At 30.1% G+C, this 15072-nt stretch overlaps 1 protein-coding gene and 2 pseudogenes across 1 annotated transcript; 1 reads left to right on the top strand and 2 right to left on the bottom strand.

Annotated features, from left to right (window-relative positions):
• Positions 1 to 202: 202 nt before the first annotated feature.
• LOC126554097 (uncharacterized) lies at positions 203 to 1564 on the top strand. Its single transcript, XM_050209203.1, has one exon. It carries the CDS (start codon positions 203 to 205, stop codon positions 1562 to 1564), a length of 1362 nt encoding a protein of 453 aa, XP_050065160.1.
• A 6558-nt stretch (positions 1565 to 8122) lies between these two features.
• Positions 8123 to 10454, bottom strand: LOC126554096 (uncharacterized; annotated as a pseudogene).
• Positions 10432 to 12318, bottom strand: LOC126554095 (uncharacterized; annotated as a pseudogene).
• Positions 12319 to 15072: the final 2754 nt, after the last annotated feature.

Here is a 15072-nt window from a genome sequence, read left to right as displayed (position 1 = left end):
TACGATTTTTCGAATCCCTTACGTGAAATGTTCTACAGCGTAGTCGTAATACGCCGGTGGTTAGTACTTCCACGACCGTTTACCTGTGACAGTGTGTACGTTTCATCGAGTTGCCTGTGCTAAGTATAAGTATTTTTTTGTTCGCCTTTTTTTAAAAAAAAGTGTTTAATTTTTGTTATAAATTTATAACAATATTTTTATAATGGAATCTCAACAGGATATTCATTCCCAAACTAAAAAAGTAATTTATAGTGTTTACAATTACTTAAAAGTATTGGCTACTGACAAAAATTTTCCTGAATTTGCTCATTTTTTCCGTAAAACTCGCGAAGTAACTGCCGAAGCATGTGGTGTTAGCATTGCAAGTGTCAAGCGAATTTGTGCAGAAGGAAAAAAAATAGAACAAGATGACAAACCCATCACTACATCATTCAAGTCGCCAAGAAAAACTTATAAACGGTTAAAGTATGCTACTGAACTAGATGATTTTGACAACGAAGTTGTAAGGAGAACCGTTCATAGCTTTTACGACAATCATCAATTTCCTACGAGCGCAAAAATATTGGCAGCAATGCGTGAAAAAACAAATTATCCGGGTTCAAAATCGTCCATTAAAGTCCTTTTAAAAAATTTAGATTTTAAGTATAAAAGGTGTAATGATGGACGTAAATTTTTAATGGAGCGGAATGACATTGTTGCTGCTCGAGTAAAATTTTTAAGAAAAATGCATGAGTTTCGACGTAACAACGATTCAAGGCCAGTTGTTTACTTGGATGAGACATGGGTAAACCAAAACCACACACGTGGGTACATTTGGCAAAACTCAGACAATACCGAAGGACTCAAGGTACCAATAGGGAAGGGCGGTAGGCTCATTGTGTGCCATGCCGGGTCACCGTCATTTGGTTTTGTTAAAAATTCCAAACTGGTATTTCGGTGCAAATCTGGTAGTTCGGCAGACTACCACTCGCAGATGAACGCCACAGTGTTTGAACAATGGTTCGTCGATATGTTAGGTAATTTGGAGGAGCCATGTATTATAGTCATGGACAATGCCCCATATCATTCAACGTTATACGAAGACTACCCGAAGAGCAACACTAAAAAGGCAGATGTTCAAACATGGCTCCAAAAGAAATCTATACCATTTATTCCCGAAGAAACATTGTGTGAATTGCGAGAAAAGGTAAAACTGTCGATGCCAAAAGAAAAAAAATATAAATTAGACGAGATAGCTTTTCAAATGGGTCATGAAGTAGTGAGACTGCCACCATATCACTGCCAATACAACCCCATCGAGATGATTTGGGCACAAATTAAGGGAGAAGTCGCCGAAAAAAATCATTCTTTTAAAATGGCAGATGTCGAAGTATTGGTCAATAATGCCTTAGATGCGGTGACAAAAGAAAATTGGAAAAAATGCGGTGACCATTGTGACAAAATTCAAGACGATGATCTGGTGAAGGAAGGGTTAAGGGACGAAATTTTGGAGCCTATCATTCTTACCATAAATCCCGACGACAGCTCAAGTGACGATGACGATGATGACGACGATAACTTCTAATATTGTATAAAAATTATTTTTTTTTTTATTATTTATTATTTTTTGTATATATTATTTATATTTATTAATTTGAATAATTAAATTGCATGTAATATAATAATACCTATTTTATTTCTTCAAAAATACGTATTTACCAAAATATAAAGGAGGAATAATAATATTCATATAATAACAGGTTTGAATACAATTTACGCGCCAAAAAGTTGAGTAGCCCTGACGAAATTTGGCCACCCGGAGCTCTGGTATCGCGGCTCACTTTTCGCTGGCCGTACTGTAAACGAATCGGTTTCTGTTTCCCTCGTTTTATATCTACTTTTATTGTTATCATTAGATAACATGGACACCGGTATACGTGTTAAGACATTCTGACCGTATTTAAGAAGTTTAGTATATGCAACCACATGTTCATGGTTATTAGGTCAACGTAATAGGACACTCGATCTCCGATGGTACATCACAGATAGACAATAAATTGTTATAGCGATTTCGGTGTTCAAGTTTAAAATATTATAGTATTGATCCATTTTAAGAATTAATAAACAGCCTGCAGTACCAACAGCAGGAGCAGCAGCACCTTTGGTACCAACAATACCTGAAGCAATAAGTAAGAAATTTATATAATAGTGTAAGTCCTTTTATTTTTGTTGTTGTCCGGTTTTCGTTATCTGTGTGTGCTATGCTTTTAGGACCAGTCGACACCCAGTCTGTTATATGTACACCTGGACCTAATTCATCAGTCCATTCACCTAGCATGCACCCTGTCTTTACTTCGACATCATCGAAAATATAAAATACGCTATCTGTGTCGTAATACACTACTTTCTCACCGAGATTGTCCAACATGTTATACAATCTTAATCTGGCATTTGATGTTGTGAACGCTGCTATGTAAATGTTGGTATTAAGTTCGTTTCCGACGTATTCGTTAATTTGTTTATAAGAAACTTCGACTAAATCATCCGTCAAAAACACTATGTTTTCAATTTCTAGTTTACTGTCCAACAATACTTGATACCATCTGTCCGGTTTTGATATGATCTCGGTTTTTGTTTGATTAGGTCATTGTCCAAACTTACCCCAAAACGAATTCAGGTATATTTTAGCAAGTGCTCTTAATCCAGGATTTTCTTTTATATTTTCTATATCCAAATCGATTCCCACTGCATTTTTTACTGCTAAAATATAATCATTAACTGTTCGATAGTCATTTTCCAAGAGCTAGTTTCTAGCTTAATTTTTAAAAATCGTTTTATATATTCTTTAAACAATGTATTAGATTTTTTTTCAAAATGTTGCACTTCATAAATTTTTAGTATTTTATAACCTTTCTCTATAGCTTTTTGCACTTCGTCTGTGGTCCAAATTCCGGTAAGTGACTTCTGATCAGCGTTGTGTGTACACTGTCTAATTTTATCAAGATGACATTGATTACAAAGTGTAAATACTAATTTTTTAGATTTTATCGGAAGTACGGGATGATATAAATTGGTCGGTGGTAATAATTTGCATTTGATAAAACCATACCAATTTGATTCCGAATATTTTTTAATTGATGGATTAAAAATCTTTTTAGGATGGCCTACGGGGTAATTATCATAATACATTACTGTCGGGTATAAACTGCATACATCGATGTATTTAATTTTTTTATTTTTAACCATTAATTTTGTAGCGTTAGTTCTTCCTCCGAAAAATGCATCTCGTGGGCTTAGTGGCTCAATCACATCATCTGGATATTGCATCATTTGCTTATAATCGGCGTGCTTTCTCCATTTACAACTCCATATTTCTTCAACTTGGTACCCATTTTCTTTCAATTGAGTTGTCCGTCTAATTGTGTTGTATAAATCGGTCATGGAGTGTTTATTAACGGGGTTTGTATCATTAGGGTTGAAGCAATCCGGACAGCCATTCCAGAAACATCCATGATACTGATATACTTTTTTTTCCGTCACATCATAACCGTTGACTTAAGCACGCATATGCAGCTTCTCCGCCGTTCAATGCATGCTTTATATTTTTATTTCCATTTAATATTTTGCTTTTCAACCACTTGATTGATTCGTCTGAAAATTTCTCTTTTTTCACATTTTGAACGACTGCTATAGTGGAATTTGACAAGTCACTCTGCCGATAAATTGCCATACATACACTCGCAATGGTTATGTATTTAAAGGGGTCAATGTTGCACACGTCCAAAAATTGTTTTCTGAGTTCTAAACATCCTCTCCGTAGAATGTCAACGTCCGAATTACAATATTCTTCCAACTCTTTTTTAAAATTAAATGTATAATTGTTATTTGTCATTTCATAATGCCAATTTATAAAAGCTGTTCTTTGTTTCGTTGTCATAGTATTATAGCCGTAATAAGATTTGTTTGGTAAAGGTCCTATATAACTTTGATTTTCTGGAGTATTGAAAAAATGTGGAAAGTATCCCTTCTTCGCTTCTGTAAGTCCAAACGTTTTTGGGAAGTCAGATAGTTTAGACTGTATAAAATAATTAAGACTATCGATGAATTTTATGTTCAAGCCCCCTTCTTTTATTTCGAGCATCATAACTTTTGTCCCGTTACGAATTATTTCGTATTTGACTGTTGGAATGTATTTTAAAATGTATTGTATTATAAAATATGTATCATATGATTTTGAATTGTGTGCTATGTATGTTGTTCCTTTCATATCTTTACTTAGTGCCCATTTGCAAAATTTATCATTAGCCGTGGCCACGTCATCTGTCGAAAACACATATTTTGTACCTTCAAAATTGTGCGCAATTACCATATTTGGTATGTGTGTTCCTGTGTTTTGTTGGACTTCGTAATCGAAAAATATATAATTCGTTGTGAACGTACAGTCTTTCCGTTTTTCTAATGATTTGTTGTTACAAACGCAGGCTTCCGCACAATATCCTCCTTTTCCTATTTTTCGTTGCATAAAACATTCATGTAGACACAATTTGATGTTTTCTTGTTTAAAATTATGGTATTTTCCATATCCGCAAACGCTATTGTGTGTGTGGTCATTTCTTTGTACGATTAAATTACATCCACTGCATTTATACTCCTTATCGCAAACATTCGACATCGACACAGTAACGGTTGCACTCTTGACAAAAATTTTTTTCTTTTCTGAAGTCATGGATATGATATTTTTCGTTACACAGCTTACACTTTAGCCCGGGTCCTTTTTTACACATGTGTTTATTTTTATTTATTAATATACCCCGTATCACATAATTCGCAGTAGTATACACATCTCCTTAAACGAAGGCATGGAATAAATAGTATGAAAATGATCATTTTTTTTCAATAGATAAATCTTAATTCTATTTTCATTTCCCGAGTAATCGATTTCACAAAAATTATCCACATTCACGACTTTCACTTGAATGTTCAACAATTTTTCGACATTTTCTATATCGCGGTAGGTAAACGGTCGGTTATCAAATATTTTTAATTTTTGACATAATTGCTTTGTCAAACGCGTGTGTATATTATTTCTGCCATTCCGTAGGTCTTTTATTTGGCTATCGGTTAATTTATGTCCCAATATATCAGCAGTCTTGTACGATAATCCAACTAAAATAGCACGGGGGCAACATAATTCATCTTGATTATTAATTTCTGTTACACATCTTTTGTTTTTGGTAAAAAGATTCAAGTATTCCCAAAACGGTTTTGGTTTACCACCTTTAGGCATTATAATAACTTGAAAACTGAATACCGTTTCGTTAATATTCACAGACTGATCCGATGTTAATATACTACAAATTTTATTTAAAATTTTCTGCCCTGAGATATTGGATGTCATGTTACCTGTGGATATTGGCGAAAAAAACTTCGGATTGTCTGCGTGCATATTAACAATGTCCTCATCCGTAAAATTTGTAATTGTCTTAATATTTGTTATCATATTTTCTAATCCATCTTCCAATAGTGCGTTTGAACTAACTATATCTAAATTTCCCGGCACAGGTTTTAATGTTATACTATAGTCAATCATATAAGCATTATATTTTTTTATAAATCTATTTTTCTTATTATAAATGCTGAACAAATTTGATTCTAAAAGTGAAGTTTCAGTTGCTGGTTCTATTAGTTTCGCTTTTTTTCTTTTTTCTTTTGTTCCAACCGTGGTGCCAACGTGTACACGCTTATCTAAAGAATGTACACATAATATATAATATAAGCGTTTTATAAAAATGTTAATTAAATACTTTTGTTAGACGTTTCAGCTGGATTATTTTCCATGAAAATGTTGGGGGCTATTTCAAGCATGTCCTGTTGTTTGGCATTAGCTAAAAACATTTAATAGTGTTATATTATGTAGGTATGTATAGTTTATAAAGTGTATCATACTTTTACATAATTCACTATTTTCGATCTCTTCCAACAATTGAACACACAATTCATCGTCACTGTCCTCGAACATTATATTATTATAACACTTAGTTATGAAAATGTTCAAAAATTAAATATGGACAGTATGAAAAAAATAATGAACCATGAAATAAAGGAGGTACAACTACAATTTCAACAAATAACCCGAAATTCTAAAACTAAGCAATTAGCAACAACATTTACATCAAAAACTTTCAAAATGGAATACGACAAACGGATGGCTATGTATTCGGAAGGTGACATAATAGAAACGTTACCATGGGGATACTTGAACAACTAAATGTTAAAAATTATTATACTGTGTACATAATATATATATATTCTATAATTTATTGTTATTGTCATGTAAATATCTTTGTGATTTTGTTTTTAATAATATTATACCATGTTATATAGTAAAAAATAATTCAACAATGCTAAAATATTATTATTATTATTGTTTATTTAATTAATAGAATACAATGTACAACTTGAACAACTAAATGTTAAAAATTGTTATACAGTGTACATAATATATATATATATATATATATATTCTATAATTTATTGTTAAGGTCATGTAAATATCTGTCTGATTTTGTTTTTATTAACATTATACCGTGTTATATAGTAAATAAAAAAAAAAAAAAATCCAATAATGTTAAAATATTATTATTGTTTATTTAAATAATAGAATATTATCTTAAACATTATAAACATACCATTTTTTTAATGCAAATACTTTATACAATGTACATTGTTGAGGATTAAAATCCATATGAAAAATACAACATGGTAGTGTTTCTCCGTTCAATTGACTAAGCCGTGGACATTCTAAGTTTTCAATGTTGAAGACGATAGCGTGCGGCATAAACTCTTCGATAATTTTTTGTTTCTGCAAACCTTTGACGTAAATTCTATCAAATGTTAATGATTGAAATATTTTCTGTATTTCTCCATACTCGATATCGCCGTATTCCAATGATAAACCGTGTTGCAACCGTCCAAGCCAAATGTTTACGCTTCGACTTTTTGCGTCTTGTTTTAAAGATGTATGTTTAAATATAAAGTGGTGATGGGTCCATGTTTCAGTGTCTGCTATAGACATTTCTTTAATAAAATACTTGTTGTTGACTCGTCATATACTCGTCGTTGAATGTCCAAAATAGCCGAAGACATATTGTTAAGTTGACTCACCGTATGGAATATTGAAAAATAATTTCGTGGTACCAAGCACATTCACTTCTGAACACCGACTGAAATTATTTTTTTATTTCATTCTTATTAATTCATGAATTATGAGAATTGTTAAACCCTATCCATTTAACATATATCTGATTCCCCTTCTTTCGTATAATTTTTTCGATTAAATAATCATTAGGAAAATTTGTTTTAGATATTTCTTCGGTGTAAAAACAACCGGCTATTGGTTCATCATGATAATCGTGTAACTGATAAGTGGGTGGTTCTGTTTGATTGTTTATTTTTACTATTGTGAATATTTCTGTTGACCAATTAGGTAAAAATCCTTTTGTAAAAACTGCTTTCTGAGTGTTTATTCGAACTTTATCTCCAACATGAAATTTTAATTTCCTATTAACGATTGTGCGTTGTTTCAAAGTCACTAGTGCAGGATTTTCTTCCGCCTGGACTGGTGTCATCCCGATCGTTTTATGTTTTGAATTGTTGTAATTATCTATCAGGATGGGTAAAATAGATAACCATTTATGTGAACCCTGAGCAGTAAACTCTCTATACATGTTTGTTTTTAAAGTTCGGTTAAACCTTTCTACAAAACAAGCTTTCGTCGTTGAATATGTGCTATACTTTTTTATATTATGCTTTGTCATTAACATGTCAAATTTCAAATTGTAAAATTATTTTCCATTATCTACCTGCAGCAGTTTAGGCGATCTACTTATAAGTATTTTTGACATGGCACCGGTCACTTCACAAGCCGTTTTTGTTTTTAATGGAATAGCCCAGGCGAATTTCGTGAAGCAGTTAATCACACAGAGAATATACTTGTATCCATTGTTTTTCTTTAAAAGTGGTATCATCTCGACCAAGTCTGCCTGCCATAACTCGTTTTTTCCGTACACATTAAAATACATTAAAATGTAATTATAAACATTTTTTTTTCTGATTGTATTACAATAAAATATTACATAATAAATTATTTCAAATAACTTAATCTACGGCTTGCCTTTGCCCTTTCACGTGCTACAAATGCTCTTGTCCTCGGTCTGTTGACTTCAGCCTAAAAAAAAAAAAATGTTGTTTAAGTATACAACATTATGTAAAATATATTAGTATTACCTCAGTTTCGGGTGAAGAAGATAACCAGTCCCTTACCAATTGTTTGAGTGCTTTAATCTTTAAATCTGCTATTAAGCAAGTACCTTGGACTGAGATACGCTCTTTCAATTTCTTGACCTCAATGTGCTCCAGATAATTCTCAACATCGCTTATTTTTGTATCTTTGGGTAACGGCATTTCCTTCCCCAGAAACATTGAAATCTTACAGGCCTGGAGCAATGAAGCGGACCGAACATACATATTTTTCATCTGAATAACTTCTTCCATGGCATCGCTCAATTGTAAAATTTTTTTAACATTCTCCTTAGTCAACTACACATTCTGGTCTTGCTGCAAGCATTTGATTGACAGAATGTTGACACCGTTGAATCCCTCTATTGACATCAGTTTAAACTCCTTTAACAGTAAGTGCGATGGAAGTCTAAAGTTTACGTTGTTAAGAAGTGTATTTGTGGATTGAAACAATTCAACACTCATTTTCATGCACTGAGAGTTACTTGTAATACAAACAACACAATTAAACAAAAGTTCCGGATCTAAGCCAATATGTAAATAAACATTGCTATCAATAAAGAATGTGTTACAATCGATCAGATTATTAGCCTATATGTAACACTGAAGGTTAAACGCAGAAATTGTTACTTAATGTTACTTGTTAACTTGAAGAGCGGGTTACGACTGACTTGTCATATGGTCGTGTCATCCTTTTTATGCAGTGCTATCGAGCGCTTGTTTAGAGCGGGGACGAATCCCTACTCTTAAGTCAGGGTGGGAGTAAAAACTCATATGATATAAAACAGGGTTATGGAAGGAAACATAGTCTGGGTATTGATAACGTATTGAATAACAAATATTATGATATAAGGAATATTTATTATTATTACTATTATAATTAACAAGATTTTATTAATAATTATAAAAAGACTTTTGTATTGGAGTGAGTAGATTGTTCTGCTGACTTGCCGTCTATGAAGTCGGAAAGAGATGGTGGGGGATTATGGTCTGTTAAAAAACGTAGGACCATCATTTTCATCGACAGCCTATAAAATCAATAATTATTTTATTTTTTTTTTAACTTTCGGACATCGATTTACATCATATATTATGATGACTGATAGCTAGACATTCAATTACCATTTTCACTAAATACATTTTATAATATAAAAAAAAAGAACCAGACATGCGACGGGACACGGTATGAGATTGTTCATATTATACTATATTGGTATTATAACCTACTATTCACACATTGTCCGCGATCCGACGCAGTCGGATTGCCTACGTGGTGGGTGGTTTTAATTGCGTTTAATTCGATTTTTCCCAATGATAACTGACAACTCGATTTGAATGCTCAAAATATGTTATTCGACTTTATACTTATTATCCTACAATACCTAAAAAATATTACTTTTTATTTAAAAAAAAAAAAAATCAAATGTAATATGTACAACAAATTAAAATAATTTTGTTTTGACAGTCGATTTTACCTACTGGTACAGATTTATTTGGTTCTCGTATATCAGATATCATTAATCGATGTTTATAAACTGCATCGACTATTTCTGGTAGCAAACAGTTTAAATAGAAACTAGAAAAAAAAGTATTTAAACTATTAATACGGTTACATTTTATTAATTTAAATAAAATAAGCAAACTAACTGTTTTAATTTATCCACCATTTTCGATGTCCAATTTGGTGTATATATAATAAAATAACACATTTTTCTTTGTGTTATATGTAGCTGTCCTTGAACTTGGTAAAAGTAATCATGGGTCCTTTTTAATTTTAATTGACCATTTATAATTGTACAGTATTTCAGCTATATATAATATATAAATATGTATAAATAAATAAATAATAATATTAGGTAAGTAGTGTAATATTATTAACTACGAATAACAAGCCGCAATCAGGTACATTTCTATATCATATAACTGATAACTGATTTGTAGGAATACAAAAGTTATTGTTTATATTTGATACTAACTTTACCACTCTCTACAGCTTCATTTATACTTAGTGTATCTTTTGCTGCATATGGTGCTTTAATTTCAACAATAGAATGTTATCAATGATACCATCTAAATAATAATGTAAGTAAATCAATACTACTATAATATATGTATCATATTAAATAAATTACTAACTGATACTTACCAGGACTTGCGGCAAGAAATGAATACTCCATATCTATAAATAAACCACAAGACACTATTCGAAAATTATACATATCTTCAAAATATTGTTTTGCGATATTTTCCATGTCTCTACCATATTCTACTGATCTATGAAATATTAAACTTTCTTGAATCTATTTATTTAAAAATTGTACCGCATCAATATGTTAAACTTACTTGCAACTGAAATTATTATACAATATAGAATAAACAGTATTTTTGCAACTTGTACTTGCCGCATCTTGCAAACGCGACCAAAATTACTGGCAGTAAGTCTTGACAATCGTTCACGTTTCCATTTCTCACTAGCTGCTTGATCTCGGGTCTCAATTTCAATATTTGACCGATCTACGTCATCTAGTACTCTATGATTTTGTATTAACAAATATAAGTTTAACAGTTATAACTTATATACAACTTTGGATAGGAACCTAATATTGTTAAAAATTACCTAATAAATGCATTCATTTCATTAACTAAATCTTGGTTGTTAATGCTTCTAATATTGTCCAACTCATCAGCATTTACCATAATGTTTATCAGCTGTCGTACTTTTTTTATAGGGTTTTGTGGTTTTTGGAATTGTTTTAAGAATTTTTCTCCATTTTTGACATATATTTCGTTTGTCTAAAATGCGTTTTAAAAAAACTTTTTCCAATTTTTCCTAAATCAGAACATGATAGGTTGGATAAATTTAAATTTTATCTTCATTTATTTAATTATTTTATTTATAATAATTTTATTTAAAAATTACCTGGGCTAGTATTTGTCACGTGTTTTTTAATTGCACGTAAATATTCTCTAGATTTAAAGCTTATAACTGCTGCATTTACCCGTGTTGTATATGAACTTTTCTGGGAAAAATTTATTCGTTTACCTCCCAAAAACTTATTTATTGTGCTATTTAATTGTTCACAAATATTATTGTCTACATCGAGTATCAGACTATCTGCGTTTTTTGATAAACGAGAAACAATAATATCAATTTCTCTACATATAGTTGATGTGCATTTTTCATTAACATTTAATTTTGTGGACGTATTGTTTTTTTCTTTACAAAAATATGTAGAACATTTTTCATGATTATCAAATAATCGATAGTATGGTGCGTTGGATATATCAAATCTGATACCTATAATTTATAAGTTGTTTCAAGTATTTTAAAAATTTAGAAAATACATTCATTAAATTTTTTAGTTTTACCTGAGATTTTTTGAGATAGTGATTTATTTTGTTGATTATGAAATTTTATAGTACAAGTTATGTCAGTTCTTAACCTAATAATGTTGTTCTGTATTTTTTTTCTTATTTCGATTGGTTAGTCAGTTCTTTTACTCAAGGCCATCATTTTTTTAGAATAGTTTCTCAATAAATGATTCCTACATTCAATTTTTTGTACTCTTAATCTCTTAATGACGGACTTGTCTTACTGACATTAACATTTGGTGAAAATTTCAAGTATTTTCAGTGATTAGTTTTTAAATTACAACCATAAAAAAAAATCGATTTGGTCGAAAACTGGTTTTGAAAATTGCCGTTTTTCCGTCATTTTTTTTTTGTTTTTCTTGATTTTTTTGAAAACTGTTGGAAAATGTTAACTTTTTACCTCTATAATGCACCAAGGATATTCACTTTTACATCGGAAACCACCCCCATAGTTAGAAATTGAAGCATTATTTCGACTAGTTATGCTATACACAGACACAAAAATAAATAAACACACACCATTGTAAAATCAATACATTCATCACTTCGTTCAGAATCTAAAAATAAAAATAAAATAATTAGAATAGTTTCTCAATAAATGATTCTACATTCAATTTTTTGTACTCTTAATGACGGTCCATATGGAAGTATCTCATTTAATCGTTTCATAACACTACTGTCTCCATCCCCTAAATGGTTTATTATATTTTATGCGTTACAAAAAACATTAATATATTAATAGACGGTAAACTAAGATATTTATAATTTATATTATTACCGATCAATTTATTAAATTAACTCCATGCAACTCAATACTTTTCTTAAATCCCTCAGCAATTCCGTCCGCCTCAATACTCGTGGCTCCCTTTTTCCAATTCATAAAACAAAAATGTTTTGGAATTTCGATTTTTTTATTCAACGCTCTCTCACATGTTATACAGTATCGATTTCTAATTCCGACAAATAAATTTTTTTTTGTTATAACTGATTATACTAGCCTAAATAGAAATAATTTTATTTCAATTAACTTATTATTTTTAAATAATAAAATTTTTTTTATTTCAATACTTACTACTCCCGATAATGCATCGTATTTCGTGCTATAACTTCTCTTAGACCACTGTCCGTCTGTCACCACAGTTAACAAAGGAATCCCATCTGTATTGATATCACCTGTATTCGCCGGCTTTTTGCATCTCAGTCCATGATGTATTCTTAATTTCAGGTTCTAAATTAGTTTCTATTGAAATATATGTAGTAGGAGACATCGATGGTATTTCTAATCCAGAAAAAAATTCGGATAGCTGTGTGCAATCAATTCCTAAATAAAATTTTCTAAATGTCTTAAAATTTATATTTTTTTTTATTATTTTATAATATTATTATTTATTCATATTTTTGTTATTTGTATATATTGATTAGTACTTACCTATTGCGATAGAACTAATTACAGCAGCTTTATTGATGGACCAATTGGGTACAATTTTAGTAGAACTAATTTTTTTTTCTAAATTACACATATTGCATTTAAATAAAAAAAACAGAATAAAAACCTGAACGAATATCATTTACAAAATGCATATTCATAAAATTGCAATCAAATCCACCGTCATGTTTCATATTTTGTATCTGGAAAAATATATGAGACATATCAACAATTCTAAGTCCGTCTAATTCATTAGGTATTATTCTGAAATTTTTTAAGTAGTTATTATAGTAAATTATAAATTCAAAGATCTTTATTTTATTTCAGAATTAAATTATAAATGTAGTAAATATACTCTGTAGGTGAGTTTTCGATTTCTGGATCGTTGACGGTTTCCAATTCGTGTAACTCAATATTTTCACATTCTCTACTATTATTTTCATTAGAATCTAATGTACTTATTCCGGGAATGAAAATTTCATCGTTTGAGAAAACGTTAACTTTAACTCTATAGTATCGTAACAATTTTTAAATTAGTTATAAAATTTGGTTACTAACAACAGTAACAACAATTTAAAAAAAGTGGGCAAGTGGGTACCGTTCTGCTGTACATTAGGGGGTGGGGTGGACCTCGGACTAGGGTAGGTTAAATTTGAATGCAATGATAGGTATCATTGTATACGAAAAACGATTCTGAACGAAGATGATTTACCTACAAAATAATTTGCAAATATTCATAGTTTTGACGAATTTTTGTCAAAATTTGAACTTCAAATGCTAATTAAAAAAAATTGTGCCTATGTATTTTTATAATTTTTTAATCACTATAAGAATAACATATGAGGAACTTTGTATAAAATTTTCAAGTATTTTGATAGGGCCAAAAAATTTTTCAGAAAAATTGAAAATTTCAGTTGTCTATAAGTAGCTCAAAAAAACTCAAAATATTTTGAAAATTAAATCAAGTAAATAAAATGCCAATCTAAATAACTGGTAAAATTTTCAAGTATCTACGACTTATACTTTATTATAACAAATATCAAAAATCGTTTGAGGCTAAACCGTTATTTAACGCGGTTTTGTAAAAATTTAAATTTAAAACACTCATAAAAATTTTTTGTCTGAATCCGGTAGTTTTTTTTACAGATATTGAAGAAGAAAAATGTATGGAGAACCTTGTACCAAATTTTCAAAACTTAGTTATAAAAGAAAAAAATTTTATGATTTTTCAACTTCAAAATTACTTGCAAATTTTCGCGTTTTCAACAGATTTCGTAAAAATTTGAACTATAAACTCTTATAAAAAAAATTGTGACTAACGATTTTTAATTTTTTTTAGCTACAATAAAAACAACTCATAAGGAGCCTTGTATTAAATTTTCAAAACTTTTTGGTCATCCAAAAATTTTTTATCGACACTTTAAAAAAAATCGAAAATTTCAGTAGTCTATAAATAACTCAAAAAAAGTCAAAATTGTTTGAAAATTTAACTATATACAGATACTACTGACATTAACATTTGGTGAAAATTTCAAGTATTTTCAGTGATTAGTTTTTAAATTACAACCATAAAAAAAAATTGATTTGGTCGAAAACTGGTTTTGAAAATTGCCTTTTTTCCGTCATTTTTTTTTTGTTTTTCTTGATTTTTTTGAAAACTGTTGGAAAATGTTAACTTTTTACCTCTATAATGCACCAAGGATATTCACTTTTACATCGGAAACCCCCCATAGTTAGAAATTGAAGCATTATTCGACTAGTTATGCTATACACAGACACAAAAATAAATAAACACACACCATTGTAAAATCAATACATTCATCACTTCGTTCAGAATCTAAAAATAAAAATAAAATAAAAGTATACCTTTTTGAATAAATAATAAAAATAAAATAAAATTTATTTGGTTGTTTCGTTTTTATATATCTAAATATTATTTTGTATGATATCTTTAAAGCAAGTTTTGTTTTTCTTGATGCATAAAGGAACTTTACAAG

The sequence above is a fragment of the Aphis gossypii genome, unplaced genomic scaffold, assembly GCF_020184175.1.
Source record: "Aphis gossypii isolate Hap1 unplaced genomic scaffold, ASM2018417v2 Contig00429_ERROPOS248183+, whole genome shotgun sequence".
NCBI classification, from domain to species: domain Eukaryota; kingdom Metazoa; phylum Arthropoda; class Insecta; order Hemiptera; family Aphididae; genus Aphis; species Aphis gossypii.
Note: the sequence above shows the minus strand (reverse complement) of the source record. Positions and strands in the feature narration are given on the sequence as shown.